The 13,895-nt window shown below is 35.8% G+C and overlaps 2 protein-coding genes across 2 annotated transcripts; one reads left to right on the forward strand and one right to left on the reverse strand.

Moving 5' to 3' along the window:
- Positions 1 to 1,435: 1,435 nt before the first annotated feature.
- Positions 1,436 to 7,382, reverse strand: PTAC12 (plastid transcriptionally active 12). Its single transcript, XM_023661894.2, has 11 exons — positions 7,224 to 7,382; positions 6,928 to 6,990; positions 6,723 to 6,793; positions 5,926 to 6,594; positions 5,331 to 5,443; positions 4,188 to 4,447; positions 3,658 to 3,779; positions 2,617 to 2,685; positions 2,039 to 2,092; positions 1,796 to 1,897; positions 1,436 to 1,628 (listed from the first exon to the last, which is right to left on the reverse strand). The coding sequence occupies exons 2-11, from the start codon at positions 6,959 to 6,961 to the stop codon at positions 1,530 to 1,532; spliced, it is 1,593 nt and encodes a 530-aa protein (XP_023517662.2). The 5' UTR covers positions 6,962 to 6,990; positions 7,224 to 7,382; the 3' UTR covers positions 1,436 to 1,529.
- Positions 7,383 to 8,676: 1,294 nt separating this feature from the next.
- LOC111781349 (hydroxyproline O-galactosyltransferase GALT2) lies at positions 8,677 to 13,620 on the forward strand. The gene is made up of 7 exons (XM_023661887.2): positions 8,677 to 10,129; positions 10,691 to 10,923; positions 11,080 to 11,370; positions 11,682 to 11,810; positions 11,915 to 12,088; positions 13,005 to 13,112; positions 13,204 to 13,620. The coding sequence occupies exons 1-7, from the start codon at positions 9,226 to 9,228 to the stop codon at positions 13,411 to 13,413; spliced, it is 2,049 nt and encodes a 682-aa protein (XP_023517655.1). The 5' UTR covers positions 8,677 to 9,225; the 3' UTR covers positions 13,414 to 13,620.
- The last annotated feature ends 275 nt before the right edge of the window (positions 13,621 to 13,895 follow it).

A 13,895-nucleotide genomic window follows, 5' to 3' on the forward strand; every position in this document is an offset into this window, starting at 1 on the left:
ATACCAAAAATTTAATGAGGAACCCTAATTCTCAAAGGGAAAACAAACACAAAATCAATTTAGGGTTTATAAAAGAATTTCCTTTTTCACTTTGTCTCTTTTTTTTTCTTTTTTTTTTTTCTTTTTGTCTAAGCTTTCCTAATGCAAAAAACAAGAGAGAGAAAGAGAGGAGAGAGAGAGATTGTTTGTTAGATCATGTTTTGGGTGACATTGAGTTTCCAAATAAAATATATCTTAATTTAAAAAAAAATAAAAATAATTCCCTCACTAATCATTTATTTATCATAAAAAAAAACCAACATGCCCCATTATTGCTAATCATTTTCTTGGTTGGTCAAATCCCTTAATTAATTTTCATTAATCAATCAATTAATTAATTCCATCAATCTAATCCCCTTTCTTATTTGCTAAAAATGGCATTTTTTATTTCAGGAATATTATCCTTTTTTAGTGGGGTTGACTTTTTTTCTTCTCTTACGACCATTAATTAAGTAAAAGAATAAACCAAAATTACAATAATGATATTTGGAACAATTTATTAATGGCGTCCTAACTTTTGGTTAAATAAATATTGGACCTTTATTATTTATGGGGATTTTCTAAAATAAAAAAGGCTAAAAAATATACAATAAATTCAGGTATTTGTGGATCCAAGTTTGAACTACTTTTAGGTATTCAAAGCATTTAAAATTAGGGTTGGTATAAGTAACATCACTTACTTATTTTATAATTTTATATTATAGTTTTTAAATTAATTTTATGATTTTAATCCATCTTATATCATGACCTAATTCATACCAAATTTATATTTTTAAAGTTTTAAATTTTAATAAAAAATAAATTTATATTCATATACCTTCCATTAGCAAACCTTCAAATATATTTATTTTAGTTCGTCTTTGAACTTTTATATTTATTTTGTATTCGGGTTTTTCGAAAATTATATTTGTAATTTTGAAAAAAAGCGAATATATAAATATTTATTATAAATAGATCATATGGCAAATTTAATTAATATCATTATTGTAGAATGAAAGTCCAACCCATTATTAAAAATTTGCATAAAAATGAAAGAACCAACTCGCAATAAAGTAGTCCACAAGCCCAATTTTTGGACCAATTTCAGACAGCATAGGATCTTTTTTGGTTCAGCTCAGATACAATAATATTTTTAAAATAAAAATAAAAATACAATCCATGATAAACTCCATACCTCTAATTACGGGGAATCAAGGAAATATTCAACACTAAGCTTATAAAGTTGTGATTAATGGTCGAAAAACGTTGAAATAAAAGCTTTATTTCGATAACCATTTGATTTTTTAGTTTGAAAATTAAGCTTATAAACACTATTTCCACCTATGAGTTTCTTCGTTTTATCGTCCAAATTTGAGTAAGAATTCATTCAGAAGATTAAGAATTTGGCCAAGACAGATCAAGAAACTCGCTTCAATAGCTTTCTCTAGTGGATTATCTACGAATTAAGAAGCAGAAACTTTATATTTAGAAGTTCAAAAAGGAAAGGATGATCACTCATCTTCTTCGAAGTCCATAAGAAAATCAGTCAAGTTCTCAGAGTCATCAACGGCTCCCTCCAGTGATGCTGGATCCTCCTTCTTAGGCTTCCCCTGCATTTTCCAATACATATTCTAATAAATAAATTTCAGAGAATCTACCAAAATGGTCGCTTAGTTTGTTCATTACAAGAGTGTATAAACTGCAACGGATGAACACAAACATATGGATCTTGAAGTGCACATACAGCCAGAAATTGAAAATAAAATGAGTTAATCACCTTAGACTTGTTGAGATGAGGACTGCTTTTCAAGACACTCCAGTTGCGTGTGATTTTTTCCTCTGCCTCTTCATCGCCCTCAACCTCACTATCCTCTCCGTCCTAAATAGCAATTCAAGATGAACATGATTGGTTTATAATTGGAGGAATCAATCAAAAGAATTGATATCATGTGTAAACTCTATATCATATGTGAAACGAACAGCAAAAAGAACAAATGAAAAGACATGGACAGGAACTCACGTCATTTTCACCGATATCAATAGCTTGGGACATGGCATCATCCAAATCCGTCACCTGTTTGAAAGCAAAGACATTAAGAATAAAATGAGATACATATCAATTTTCAACATTCATCAGCTTTTTTAAGGGTAGTCTTCATTCAACTTAAATGAATGGTCGGTTATTTTTCTCTCTACATCAATTTTTTTCTCATCACTGATATAATCATCAGTATTCAAGATTTATGCGCATCTTGACCCATGGGGCAATCACCTAAACCTACATGGTGAAATATGGCCTAAACATGTGATCTCAATGTATCCGAGCTTAGCTTATTCCTTAACCATGGGGCTAGGTGACGATTTGTAACATAAGAAAATATTAGAGCGAGCACATAATAAACGAGGTCCCAAAAAATTAAAGGTTAACTTTGAATTTCATGCTAGAACCAATGTGCCAAATGTTGGAGAACACCATATGCCAAAGGGTAAACGTTTATTTTATCCAAACATCTAAGTTCTCTGGTGAGTATAGAATATTCTATCAAATTTGAACTTCATACTAGAACCAATATGCCAAATATATCGATATATAAATACCTCAAGCTCCTCGTTCTTTTCTTTAGCCAGTATTTCTTCAAGCTCCGTTCTTGATATAATTTTACCATGCTGAATGAAAAAGGGAAAAAGGGAAAAAGGAAAAGGTTAGTACCTCGTGGTGAGACTATAATCATCACAAGCATCAACCTTCGTGCATTATACTACTCGCAGCCGCTAAACAGTTTTTTTTTCTTTTTTTCCTTTTCTTTTAACAAGATACAAAATTTCATAAAGATGAACAAAAACTGAAACATCCTATGGATGAGATATAAAAGCACCCAATTAATTCAAATATCATTATAAGAGAATTAATAATCAAACGTGATATTGGGAGGCCTTGAGTTTGGCTAAGTCAAACCCCTGAAAGCTGCTCACTAGTTTATTAAAATCAAACTTTAATTGGAATATAGGACCTTGAAGGGTGCAGTGGGTTTGGCTGATAGTACATATGGCTAGCAACTTCTACTCTGCATAAGAAACCAACGTGTCTAGATCTAGGTCCACTATCAACAAAGACACAATTAGAACGAGAGAATTGGTAGGGTGGCTCTGGTAGTGAATACTTGGTGGGTCAATAGTGTAAAGGACAAACTATATATTTTAACAATTTTAAGGTCATTGTTCAAATTTTGATGGCGACCAATTTAGAACATTAATACCTATACATTTGTATGTCCAAAATATTGCAAGATTAGATATAATGCCATGAGATTGATTAAGGTGTATGCAAGCACTCATGATTGTGTATGAGGAAATGAATTAGAATAGAAGTAGACCCAAAAGTTCATATCCAAGGAATGGATATTACCCAAAAGTTTCTAAATGAAGGCTCGTCATCCCACTAAGCAATCATAGAGCAGAATGGACCCTACTACCTGCTCCCCAGTCACATACAACAATATATTTCTCCTTCTTAAGCTTCCTACTTTGTGTTTTGAACCTAGGAGTGTATCTAATCCGATCATCACAGCGCAACCGAATCACAAAAAATTAGAAAGAGTGAAAAGAAACTTGAAAAAAGAATAAGCAAAGTAAAGCAACCTCCTTCAGATAATCTAGCATGTCAGGTGTTGGTTCAGTAAAATCTGGACCCCTATAATCAATTATTTCATTGGGATCTTGAATGTAGTTAACGGTAGGGTACACAGGATCGCCACCCCATACTGCAAAAGGCCAACAACAAACTAAATTAGCTTACAGTTTACTTGGTAGAAGAATATCATGTATCCAATCAATCAGAAATGAAACCACTCGATAATTGATACTACGATACTAACAAATTCTTTGAATTTGAAGGCATCATAAATATTGAGAAATGGACCCAAGAGAAGTTGGTGATAAACGTAATGAAAACCAAAATATAAAAAAATATGCTTTAAGGGAAGGAATAGGATGAAAATCAATTTATTACAGTTAGTTGGAAAAGAAAAAACTCGATGCAGGAAATTCCGGTGATAGAACAACATGACAATCAATGAACAAAATTGATAGAACAACATGATAGAACAACATGACAATCAATGAACAAAATTGAAAATAACAAACAAACTTATCAGCTTTGGAATGGATACTTTGTTTAATCTGATCTTCTCGCATACGCATTGCCAATGGATCCCGACGAATGCGAATATCAGTCCCCATCATTATGCGAAACTCTCTCTCTGTTTGATTTTGGAACATTTCGATCATTTGGGTATTTTGATCCTCTCCAGTCTCTTCAAAATGTTTTTCTATGGCATCCTTTGAGGTGTCCCTCTTCCAATCTTTGACCCATTCTGAGTAGAATGCTATGGGACCTATTCTTTCCAATCTCTCCTGTTCAGCTTGAAGTCTGAAGAGAGAATCTGCTTATTATTAAAATGTTCCTAAACCACAGAGACACACAACAGTCTTGTTCGGCTTGAAGCCCATAAATGTAGAATTTATTTGTTATCAAATTTACCTCAACCAACGACAGTGCACAAAATATTTTACAAGCTTATGTGGTTAGAAAACAAATGGTAAGCACATGAGATTAGAATCAAGAGGCAATTACTGAGCATCAAAATAGAATCCACTAGCATTTTTTTTTAATTAAAACATAAGTCTTAGAAGCTCAAAGGATCCAATAGATTTCCAAATTCCATATATTTTGTCGAGTCTAATGCTGCTATGTATGTATGTATGTATAGTAAGAACCCAAATTTTCATTGAAAAAATGAAAGAATACAAGGGCATACAAAAGCAAGCCCCAAAAGAAACATAGTCCAACACTAACTACAAAAACAGATTCCATTCCAAGAGAACGAGACCAATATCATAATTACAAAATAGCCTAGGAATCGACATCCACAAGGAAGCCTAAAACCTAAGAACATCCCAAAGCTCCTCACCCAACTTCTCTATCTCCCAAAAAATCCTATTATTTCTCTCAAGTCAAATACCCCACAGAACCTAGCATGCCATAATTCTTTCTCCTTAAAGTGGTGATTCAAAAGCACTTCCTCCAACAAAGAACGCCCATCTCTACAGAACACCACATTAACCCCAAACGAGCTCCTGCAACGATCCCAAAGGTAGTTTGCAAACTGACATTCCCACAACAAATGGGGGTGCTTTAAGAATATCTTTCAGCTGATAACATTCAGTACACCCTAAACTACTAAATAAGTATGCTTCATTAAAATAAATGAAAACTTTTGTATCATAATATCACTCAAGCTAGGATAGAATACCTTTCTTCCTTGAAAAGATGTCGCCGAGCCCTGTACAGAGAAGTTTCAGTTAATGTTGGATGTTCACCATAAAGCTTTATCTGCCCGGTCTCTGCCATTGCTTTGAGAAAAACCTACAGATATTGAACAAAGAAGGTCAGTATAAGATCTAAAGCCATTTTTCTTCATTTAAACGACATCTAGATTTGTCTGTTGCCTAGTCTAATCATTAAACACAAGAAAAATAGATCAAAGAAGAGCGCCTTCAAGGTCATAGATTATTTTTGTGTGTGAAAAAATAATTTCACCTATAATCGTAATTTACACTGTTTTGCTAGTATGCAAGCATCAAATAGCAGTCGTTGATGCACAAAATATGCGTCTGTAATAACAAACAAGACTTAAGAGGAGACGAGCAACTGGAAATAATCTAGGACTCAAATTCTGTATTTGCACTTTACACTTATGGTGCCCGATATAGCAGCATATTTTGCATCACAAAGCATGTTTTGCATGGAGAGGTTCAAATTCCACTCAACGCAATTAAAGAAGTACATATGCTAAGTTCATTGTTTAACCTTCACTATTTTTTTTTTTTTTTTCCATATGGACTAACCGTTTCAACATCAGCTTTCCTCCTTTGCCACCTAGACCATTGTTCTTTTTCTGGCTTTCTCCAATTCCACCAAAGTTCTTCACTTGTACGAGGCTCCTCTATTGGCTTCTTCTTTTCGGGGTCAATGAATGGGTGAGGGTTTCCAAGCTTTTTGTCTAGATTAAACCCAGTTTCTTCGTCATCAGGTTCTATCTTATAAACAACATACTGCGAAGTAGCATCTTTAGGCTCCTCTATTAAGTCCTCAGAAATGTCAGGGATCTCTGAGTCACTTGAATCTACTTCAGTCACTTCGGATGAATCAGAAGCAACAGCTGCTTGTGTTCTATTCTTCTTTCTCCTACTTCCCGGCTTTTGGCCATAGGAAGGAGAGCCCACTGATGCACCGGTTGGCGGGGGAGCCCTTGCAGCTCTAACGCGACTAGCAGTTCCTTCTGGCCAGTATTCTTCTCCTGGAATACTTGCACGTGCCCCTGAAGCTGGTTCAAGCTGCCCAGAAGTTGAGTCCATGTAAACATGGTATGGTGGGCGCTCCACCGATACATCTTCATATGATTCGTCCCCCTTCTCACACTTGATGCAAGGAACCAACTGATTTCTCTGTAGTGATTTTTTCAAAGCATTTCCCACCAGTACTAATCGTACTGGAAATGAACCAACAAATGGTGTCTGGATATTCAACAGAAAATTCATGCGCATTAAGACTGATGGAAAAAAAAGGATGAGCTAAGACAAAACCATTCTTATACTAGGTTGAAAAAGAAAATTTGCAATCATGACATTAATAAACTACAAACCTTTGGGAAATTGGACAAAGGTTTCCCGCCAACACACCCATTAGCATAAAATACTCCCTTCCTTCCTCTATCTGCAATTCAATATCATTGGAATATCAGAAATCAATCACGTTCTTCGCTGACTTATTACAACTAACAGATTCTGTATTGTTAATTAGATCAGCATAAAAGCTGTTAAGCCGTAATCTGGATAATGCTAGCACACCTGGATATAGACATAGAGTAGATAAGGAAGCCATCTCCAACTCAGAAGAAAGCGTAAACAAACCTGTACACATTTTCTCATTACGATACAATAAAATAGTTCAAAACATGGGGAACAACAAGAAGAACACCAGGTCATTAGACGATTCGGTTGCAAAATTACACTGATGACTCGACCATATTGAAGCCGGAAAACAATAACATTGCAGAGTGAATAGACAGTTCATCGTCCGTTTAACCAAAATTGAGAGGATATCAACATATAAATAAAAGAAAGGTGTGGAATGTGAAACTCACAGTTGACAATTGAACAAATAATTCCGGCTGCGGCCAACTCCGGTGCGATTTCTATTGATCTCGCGGGCTCCGGCGGGTTTAAGCTGAGGTTTTTCGGGCTCCTGCAGCCCAGAGAGGCGAAGGAAATGAATTCGACTCAGTTTGAAGTGGATAAGGTTAAAAAGGGTTCGAAATTCGGTTTGTCATCTCGACCCAATTTGTTTAGGTTAGGTTAATAATTTCATCCCATTGTTTAAATTAAATGATTCATTATTTATTTATTTATTTATTATTATTATTCAAATAAATATTCAAGCTTCTAATTTTTTTCGAGTATGCTCGAATTAACGATTAAACATTTCAACCCGGCAATTATGTTGTCTAAAGAATAAACTTTGATTTCGCTCTAAACTAGTCGAGCTATATTATTTTTCACCTAAAATTGTAATTTCCGTACCCTACCATCGAGTTCTCATTATGATTTTACTAATTTGATAACAAATTAAGTTTAATCAATACACAAATTAACTATCGAACATTGTCAAAATTCAAGAATTCAAAAAAACGTATAATAATGACGAGACGAGTTTTAGCATAACTCAATCTCGTTAAAGACATGTTATTTTGATTGATCTGGATGTCATAAATTTGAATCTCAGTGTTTATAAAAAACAAATTCTTTTAACACTCAAATATTAAATATAAACCGACAATAAAAATATTTGTTATTTTTTATAAATAATTGATGGTTCAATTTTTATTTATTTATTTATCAGGTGAAAATAAAATAGATAATATATATATTAAATTAATTTTTTTTAATACTTAAAAAATGGTTGGAGGTTTTAAATGTAAAATTAAAAATTTATTAGACAGAGAATTAAAATTAAAAAATATATTAAATATTCATAAATTGCAGTTGATAAACTGCAGATCTAAAATAAATAATTTTGGTAGGCAATAATGACCTGTTGACCGGCAAAACTTGGAAAATTAATTCAGATCATTGTCGTTCATTGACCGTTGTTTGGAATCAGTCGGTCAATCTATAAATGCTAAATTAATTATTTTATTTTAGGATTAATTTCCGTGGGCCCTACAGTTACAGTTTGTTATTACTCCATCGTTTTTTTTTGTAATATTTTAAAAGATTTTAAATATAAATAACATAAAATATGATTTTTAATGAAAATAAAACGTTATTTTGCAAAATATATATTTGTTTTCTAATTTTTTTTTTAATTAATTCAATTTCTACAATAAAAATAAAATAAATCACTTGAAATGATTTTTTTTGAGGGATAAAAATGGGATTAAAATATAAGAGAAATATAAAAGATTATATTATATTTGGATAAAAGGTGGAAAATTGAGTGAAAATAATTTGATTGGGCGAGAATATTAAGCAAAATTACATTTGAGTCCTTGAAGGGTGTTCTTATTTTCATTTCATGGGTGACTTCAATCTACCACGACCACGACCACGACCACGACAGCCTCGTTTTCGGGCCTTTCCGATTTCACGATGTTTATGGGGCTTTCCATTTATGTCTTTCAATCTAAACTTATGGTCAAATTCTTTCCGCCAGGTTGTTCCCCCATTCACTTGATCTTCGGCGATTAATTGGTGTTGCCCAGCCGTGTTCGTTGGTTTCTTTTGTTTTCTCTTTCCGTCTAGCATTTCCTAAATAGGGTTTGTTCGGACAACATTCAACTAAGATCATAAAAGGAAACGAACCCCGCTGATTTTGGGGTTCTACACCAGTTCTTCATGTTTCCTATTGCAATGTGTTGGTTATTCTGAAATTTTGGTGATTCCTAAACCCTGTCTTTCACATTCATTCGATCTCCTGGTTATTGCGGTATGCGCTCTTGCTTGTATATAGATTTTTGTTATTGCATTGTATTGATACACGTACGGATGCTGGGCTGAACATTTGGTGGGTCAGATGAATTGGTGTGTGTAATTTATGGTTGTTGTAGAGTACGTTTGAGCCTATTGTTAGGTAATTTGTTTTTGTAGATGAAGAAGCTTAAGACAGAACCTCCTGTTGCGAGGAGGTTCAGGTTGTCGCATTTTCTTCTCGTAATTGGATTGTTGTATTTAGTTTTCATATCGTTTAAGTTTCCACGTTTTTTGGAAATTGCTACAACGTTGAGTGGGGATGAAAGTAATACTGGGTTGGATGGGGCAGTCGGAGTGGATGGGGAAGGGGTGGATTTTAGCAAACCATCGTTGGCTTCCGTTTATAAGGATACATTTCATCGGAAATTGGAAGATAACCAGCACTTAGAAGCACCATTGATGCCTAAAACAGAGCCACTCGAAGAGGTGAATAATGTTACCGGACCTATTAAGCCGATTCAGCATAAATATGGTCGGATTACTGGTAAAGTTTCGATTCAGCAGAATCATACTAATGACTTTTCCATCCTCGAGAGAATGGCAGATGAAGCTTGGACATTAGGCTTGAAGGCTTGGGAAGAAGTGGATAAATTTGGATTAAATGAGACTACTGAAAGTTCTATGCTCGAGGGAAAGCCTGAGTCGTGTCCTTCATGGATATCTACGGAAGGGAAGGAACTGTTGGAGGGAGATGGAATCATGTTCCTTCCTTGTGGGCTTGCTGCAGGTTCATCTATTACAATAATTGGAACCCCGCATCACGCTCATGTGGAGTATGTACCCCAACTTTTGAAGCTGGGAGGTGATCCTACGGTTTTGGTTTCACAGTTCATGGTTGAATTGCAAGGATTGAAATCAGTTGATGGTGAAGACCCACCAAAGATCCTTCACTTGAATCCACGACTGAAAGGCGATTGGAGTAAACGACCGGTCATTGAACATAATACATGTTACAGGATGCAGTGGGGAACGGCTCAAAGGTGTGATGGCTTGCCATCAAGTAGCGACGATGAAATGCTTGGTGAGATTAATCTCCCCCTTTCTGTTTTCTTGTGTTTTTCATCACTAGCATTCAATCACTCCCGTGTGACACGCATAACCGGTGATGGTGTATGATGGCTGCAAATTATTTTTCTTCTCGACAATAGTGTAAACTAGTAAATGAGGAATATTTTCAATTTGGTCCAGCTAAAAGAATGATTCTGTTCAGCATGTGTCCCCCCCCCCCCCCCCCCCCCCCCCCCCCCCCACACACACACACACACACACACTTATAGTAGGAATTCTTAAGTTGGTTAGAGTCTTAGCTCGTATTTGATAGTCTAGATGTGCATTGGAGTTCTGTTTCTAGACGGATTTCTTGTCCTCATTGAAATCTAGCCAGGAGTCCTAATTTTCTCAATCTATGGTGAGGAAGGTAAAGGTTATGAAATCTCTGATCTTGATTTATTTATTTTCCATTAATTTGAATCTACTCACCAACGATTTCAATTCCCAACTCAATTTTTTCCACTCTTTTAGCCGTGCTATGGTGCCAACGCCATCTTACATTTTGTTCCCTTTCAATCCTCTTATTTGACAGTTGATGGAAATCTTCGTTGTGATAAATGGCTGAGGAGTGATATTGTAGACTCAAAAGAAACAAAAACATCCTCATGGTTCAAGAGATTCATAGGGAGGGAGCAGAAGCCAGAAGTAACCTGGCCATTTCCCTTTGTGGAGGGTAGATTGTTTATCCTCACACTACGTGCAGGCGTTGATGGATACCATATTAATGTTGGGGGTCGGCACTTGACTTCTTTTGCCTATCGCCCTGTAAGTATGTGGAGAAGAGGAGGACGCAGATAGCTATTTCATCTTCTGTGAATATTCATTCGTGTTTGATGTTTTTCTTACTGCTGCAGTTGGTATAGATCATCTCTCCCATGCTGTTTTAACATTTTCTTACATCTTTGTTTGACTTTCATTTAGGGATTTACGCTTGAAGATGCAACTGGATTAGCTGTTAAAGGAGATGTAGACATTCATTCTACATATGCTACATCTCTTCCTACCTCTCATCCAAGCTTCTCTCCCCATCGAGTTCTTGAGATGTCAGAGAAATGGAAATCTCAGCCTTTACCAAAGAAATCGGTCTATCTTTTTATTGGTGTTCTATCTGCTACTAATCACTTTGCGGAGCGCATGGCTGTTAGGAAAACTTGGATGCAATCTTCAGCTGTGAAGTCATCAAATGTAGTTGTTCGCTTCTTTGTTGCACTGGTATGACTCTTGTGTTCATCCCTCTAAGGTATATGTGTTCCATTTTTCTGGCAACAAAATCTATATATGCTATTTTCCACGGACAAAGGAATAGGTTTACATATGAAAGGAAAACAACAAGAAAGCATGCAATGGTTAGCCATGCTGGTTCACATTTTTTAAAATAAGAATTTATGAACTGCGCTGCAATGTTGTATTGTAATCCTGTGAGTCGGATGTGTTCTTGTATCAACGCCATTGAAGCGGCGGTTCATATTTCTTTTCATTATTGTTATTTTGTATTTCTTCTCATGTATAATCTCGCCGTGTAGAATCCGAGGAATGAGGTCAATGCTGTGCTGAAGAAGGAAGCCGCATACTTCGGTGATATTGTGATCCTGCCCTTCATGGACCGCTATGAGCTAGTTGTTCTCAAGACTATTGCTATATGTGAGTTTGGGGTGAGTTTGCGTTTCCCTTCTTCTGTTTATCACTATTTGGATCTGTTTGACTTTAGTGTATGCTGTTTTTCATTGGGTTAAGTACTCCACTTTTCTCCTTGTAGGCTGTGAATTTGACGGCTTCATATGTTATGAAATGTGATGACGACACCTTTGTGAGGGTGGAAACTGTTATAAAACAGATTGAAGGCATTTCATCCAAGAAGTCCCTATACATGGGCAATCTCAACCTCTTGCATCGCCCTCTCAGACATGGAAAATGGGCAGTCACATATTTGGTAAATTGAAGAAAATTTGGCTATTTTGTGCTTTTATCCTACTTGTTGCATCCTTGGAATTACAATGGCTTGGCTAATCCACCAGTACTTCTAGATCACTTTCGTCAATCAAGAAATGTTTAGCATAGCATTGCTGCTTGAAAACTAAGATTGGCCATTGACATAACTCCTCCTAGGCTAGCACAAAGGAGGGCTTTTTCTGATGGAAAGAACTCGGTGTTGTTATTCATCAACAAGAGGGTATAAACCTATGGAGGACCGGGTAGCTTATTCGCTCTCGACCTGATTATCCCAATTCTCATCATAAAAATTGTGAGGTTTCACATCGATTGGAGAGGGGAACAAAACATTCCTTACAAGGTGTGAAAACCTCTCCCTAGCATACGCGTTTTAAAACCTTGAGTGGAAGCCTTAGAAGGGAAACCCAAAGATGACAATACCTGCTAGCGGTGGGCTTGGGCTGTTACAAATGGTATTAGAGGCAGGTTCCGGGCGGTGTGTCAGCGAGGACGCTGGCCCCCAAGGGGGTGAATTGTAAGGTTCCACATCGGTTGGAGAGGAGAACGAAACATTCCTTATAAGAGTCTGGAAACCTCTTCCTGGCAGACGCATTTCGAAACCTTTACGGTAAGCTCTTGAAGGGAAAGCTCAAAGAGTACAGTATCTCCTAGCCATTACAAAAATATACCCTCTCACAACACTTGCATTCTCTAACATTTCCTTCCCGACTCTCTTTCATTCCTATTTCTCATCACTTAATTAAAGTACAAAAGTCGGCCCACCTAACCCTTTCCTTTAATATACATTTATCACTGATGGCCTATCACTCTCTTTACACCTTTTAAACAAAAAGCTTTGAACAATCCTTTTTGTTTCCTTTTTCATGCCAATGACTTATTTCCATGTACGGTAACAGGAATGGCCAGAAGAAGTGTATCCTCCATACGCCAATGGCCCAGGATATATCATTTCCATTGACATTGTCAAATACATTGTGGCTCAACATGAAAGCAGGAGCTTGAGGGTCAGTTTGAGAATACAAGCCTCGATGTCTCTGTTTGTTTGTTTGTTTTATACCGCTTTTGTGTATTAACTTGATGTTTTTGACATGAAAGATATTCAAGATGGAGGATGTGAGCATGGGAATGTGGGTCGAGCAGTTCAACAGTACGGTGGCGATCGTTCAGTACTCGCACAGCTGGAAATTCTGCCAGTATGGGTGCATGGAGGACTATTTTACAGCACACTATCAATCTCCAAGGCAGATAATTTGCCTGTGGGATAAATTAACGCAGGGCCAAGCTCACTGTTGCAACTTCAGGTGACAATTTCCCACAATTTTTACCCGCTCTATTTCTACCTGTGTTTATTGTTCAGTGTTAGCGTTACAAACTGTGATGCATGATAACTCTTAATTTTTTTTCTTCTTCTTTTCTTTTTATGTTTCATCAACAACAATTTTCCTGTATAGATTATAATGTGGAATGGGAATTTTGATATGAGGTAGCATGATTACTCCTCTTCTTATTTCACTTTCACCCCAACTCTCGATGATCTCGTAATTATTTTCATTAAATTATTTTCATTATACGAGCCAGTTTCACATGTTTCATCGATTTTTTTAATTATTATTTTTAATTTTATGCCTAATAAGTCCATTACTTTTGAATTCTAAAGATTTTAGATATGCCATGTTATAAAGCAAAGGGTGATAACACTAACCAACTCAATAAAAATGTAATATATTAAGGGTATAAATTTGTCACAAAAAAAAAAAAAGAGGTAAAATAAATAAACACGAGCAACT

The sequence above is a fragment of the Cucurbita pepo genome, chromosome 19 (assembly GCF_057944985.1).
Source record: "Cucurbita pepo subsp. pepo isolate OVF chromosome 19, ASM5794498v1, whole genome shotgun sequence".
In the NCBI taxonomy this organism is placed as follows: Eukaryota; Viridiplantae; Streptophyta; class Magnoliopsida; order Cucurbitales; family Cucurbitaceae; genus Cucurbita; species Cucurbita pepo.

Bases quoted from the DNA above. Each gene is read 5' to 3' on its own strand.
- LOC111781349 (XM_023661887.2), top strand. From the start codon at position 9,226: ATGAAGAAGCTTAAGACAGAACCTCCTGTTGCGAGGAGGTTCAGGTTG. The intron at 10,130-10,690 runs GTGAGATTAATC...CTTATTTGACAG, and splicing joins TAGCGACGATGAAATGCTTG to TTGATGGAAATCTTCGTTGT. The intron at 12,089-13,004 runs GTAAATTGAAGA...GTACGGTAACAG, and splicing joins AATGGGCAGTCACATATTTG to GAATGGCCAGAAGAAGTGTA.
- PTAC12 (XM_023661894.2), bottom strand. From the start codon at position 6,961: ATGGCTTCCTTATCTACTCTATGTCTATATCCAG. The intron at 3,780-4,187 runs GTATCCATTCCA...GGCCTTTTGCAG, and splicing joins AGAAGATCAGATTAAACAAA to TATGGGGTGGCGATCCTGTG. The intron at 1,898-2,038 runs GTGAGTTCCTGT...ATTGCTATTTAG, and splicing joins TTGATATCGGTGAAAATGAC to GACGGAGAGGATAGTGAGGT.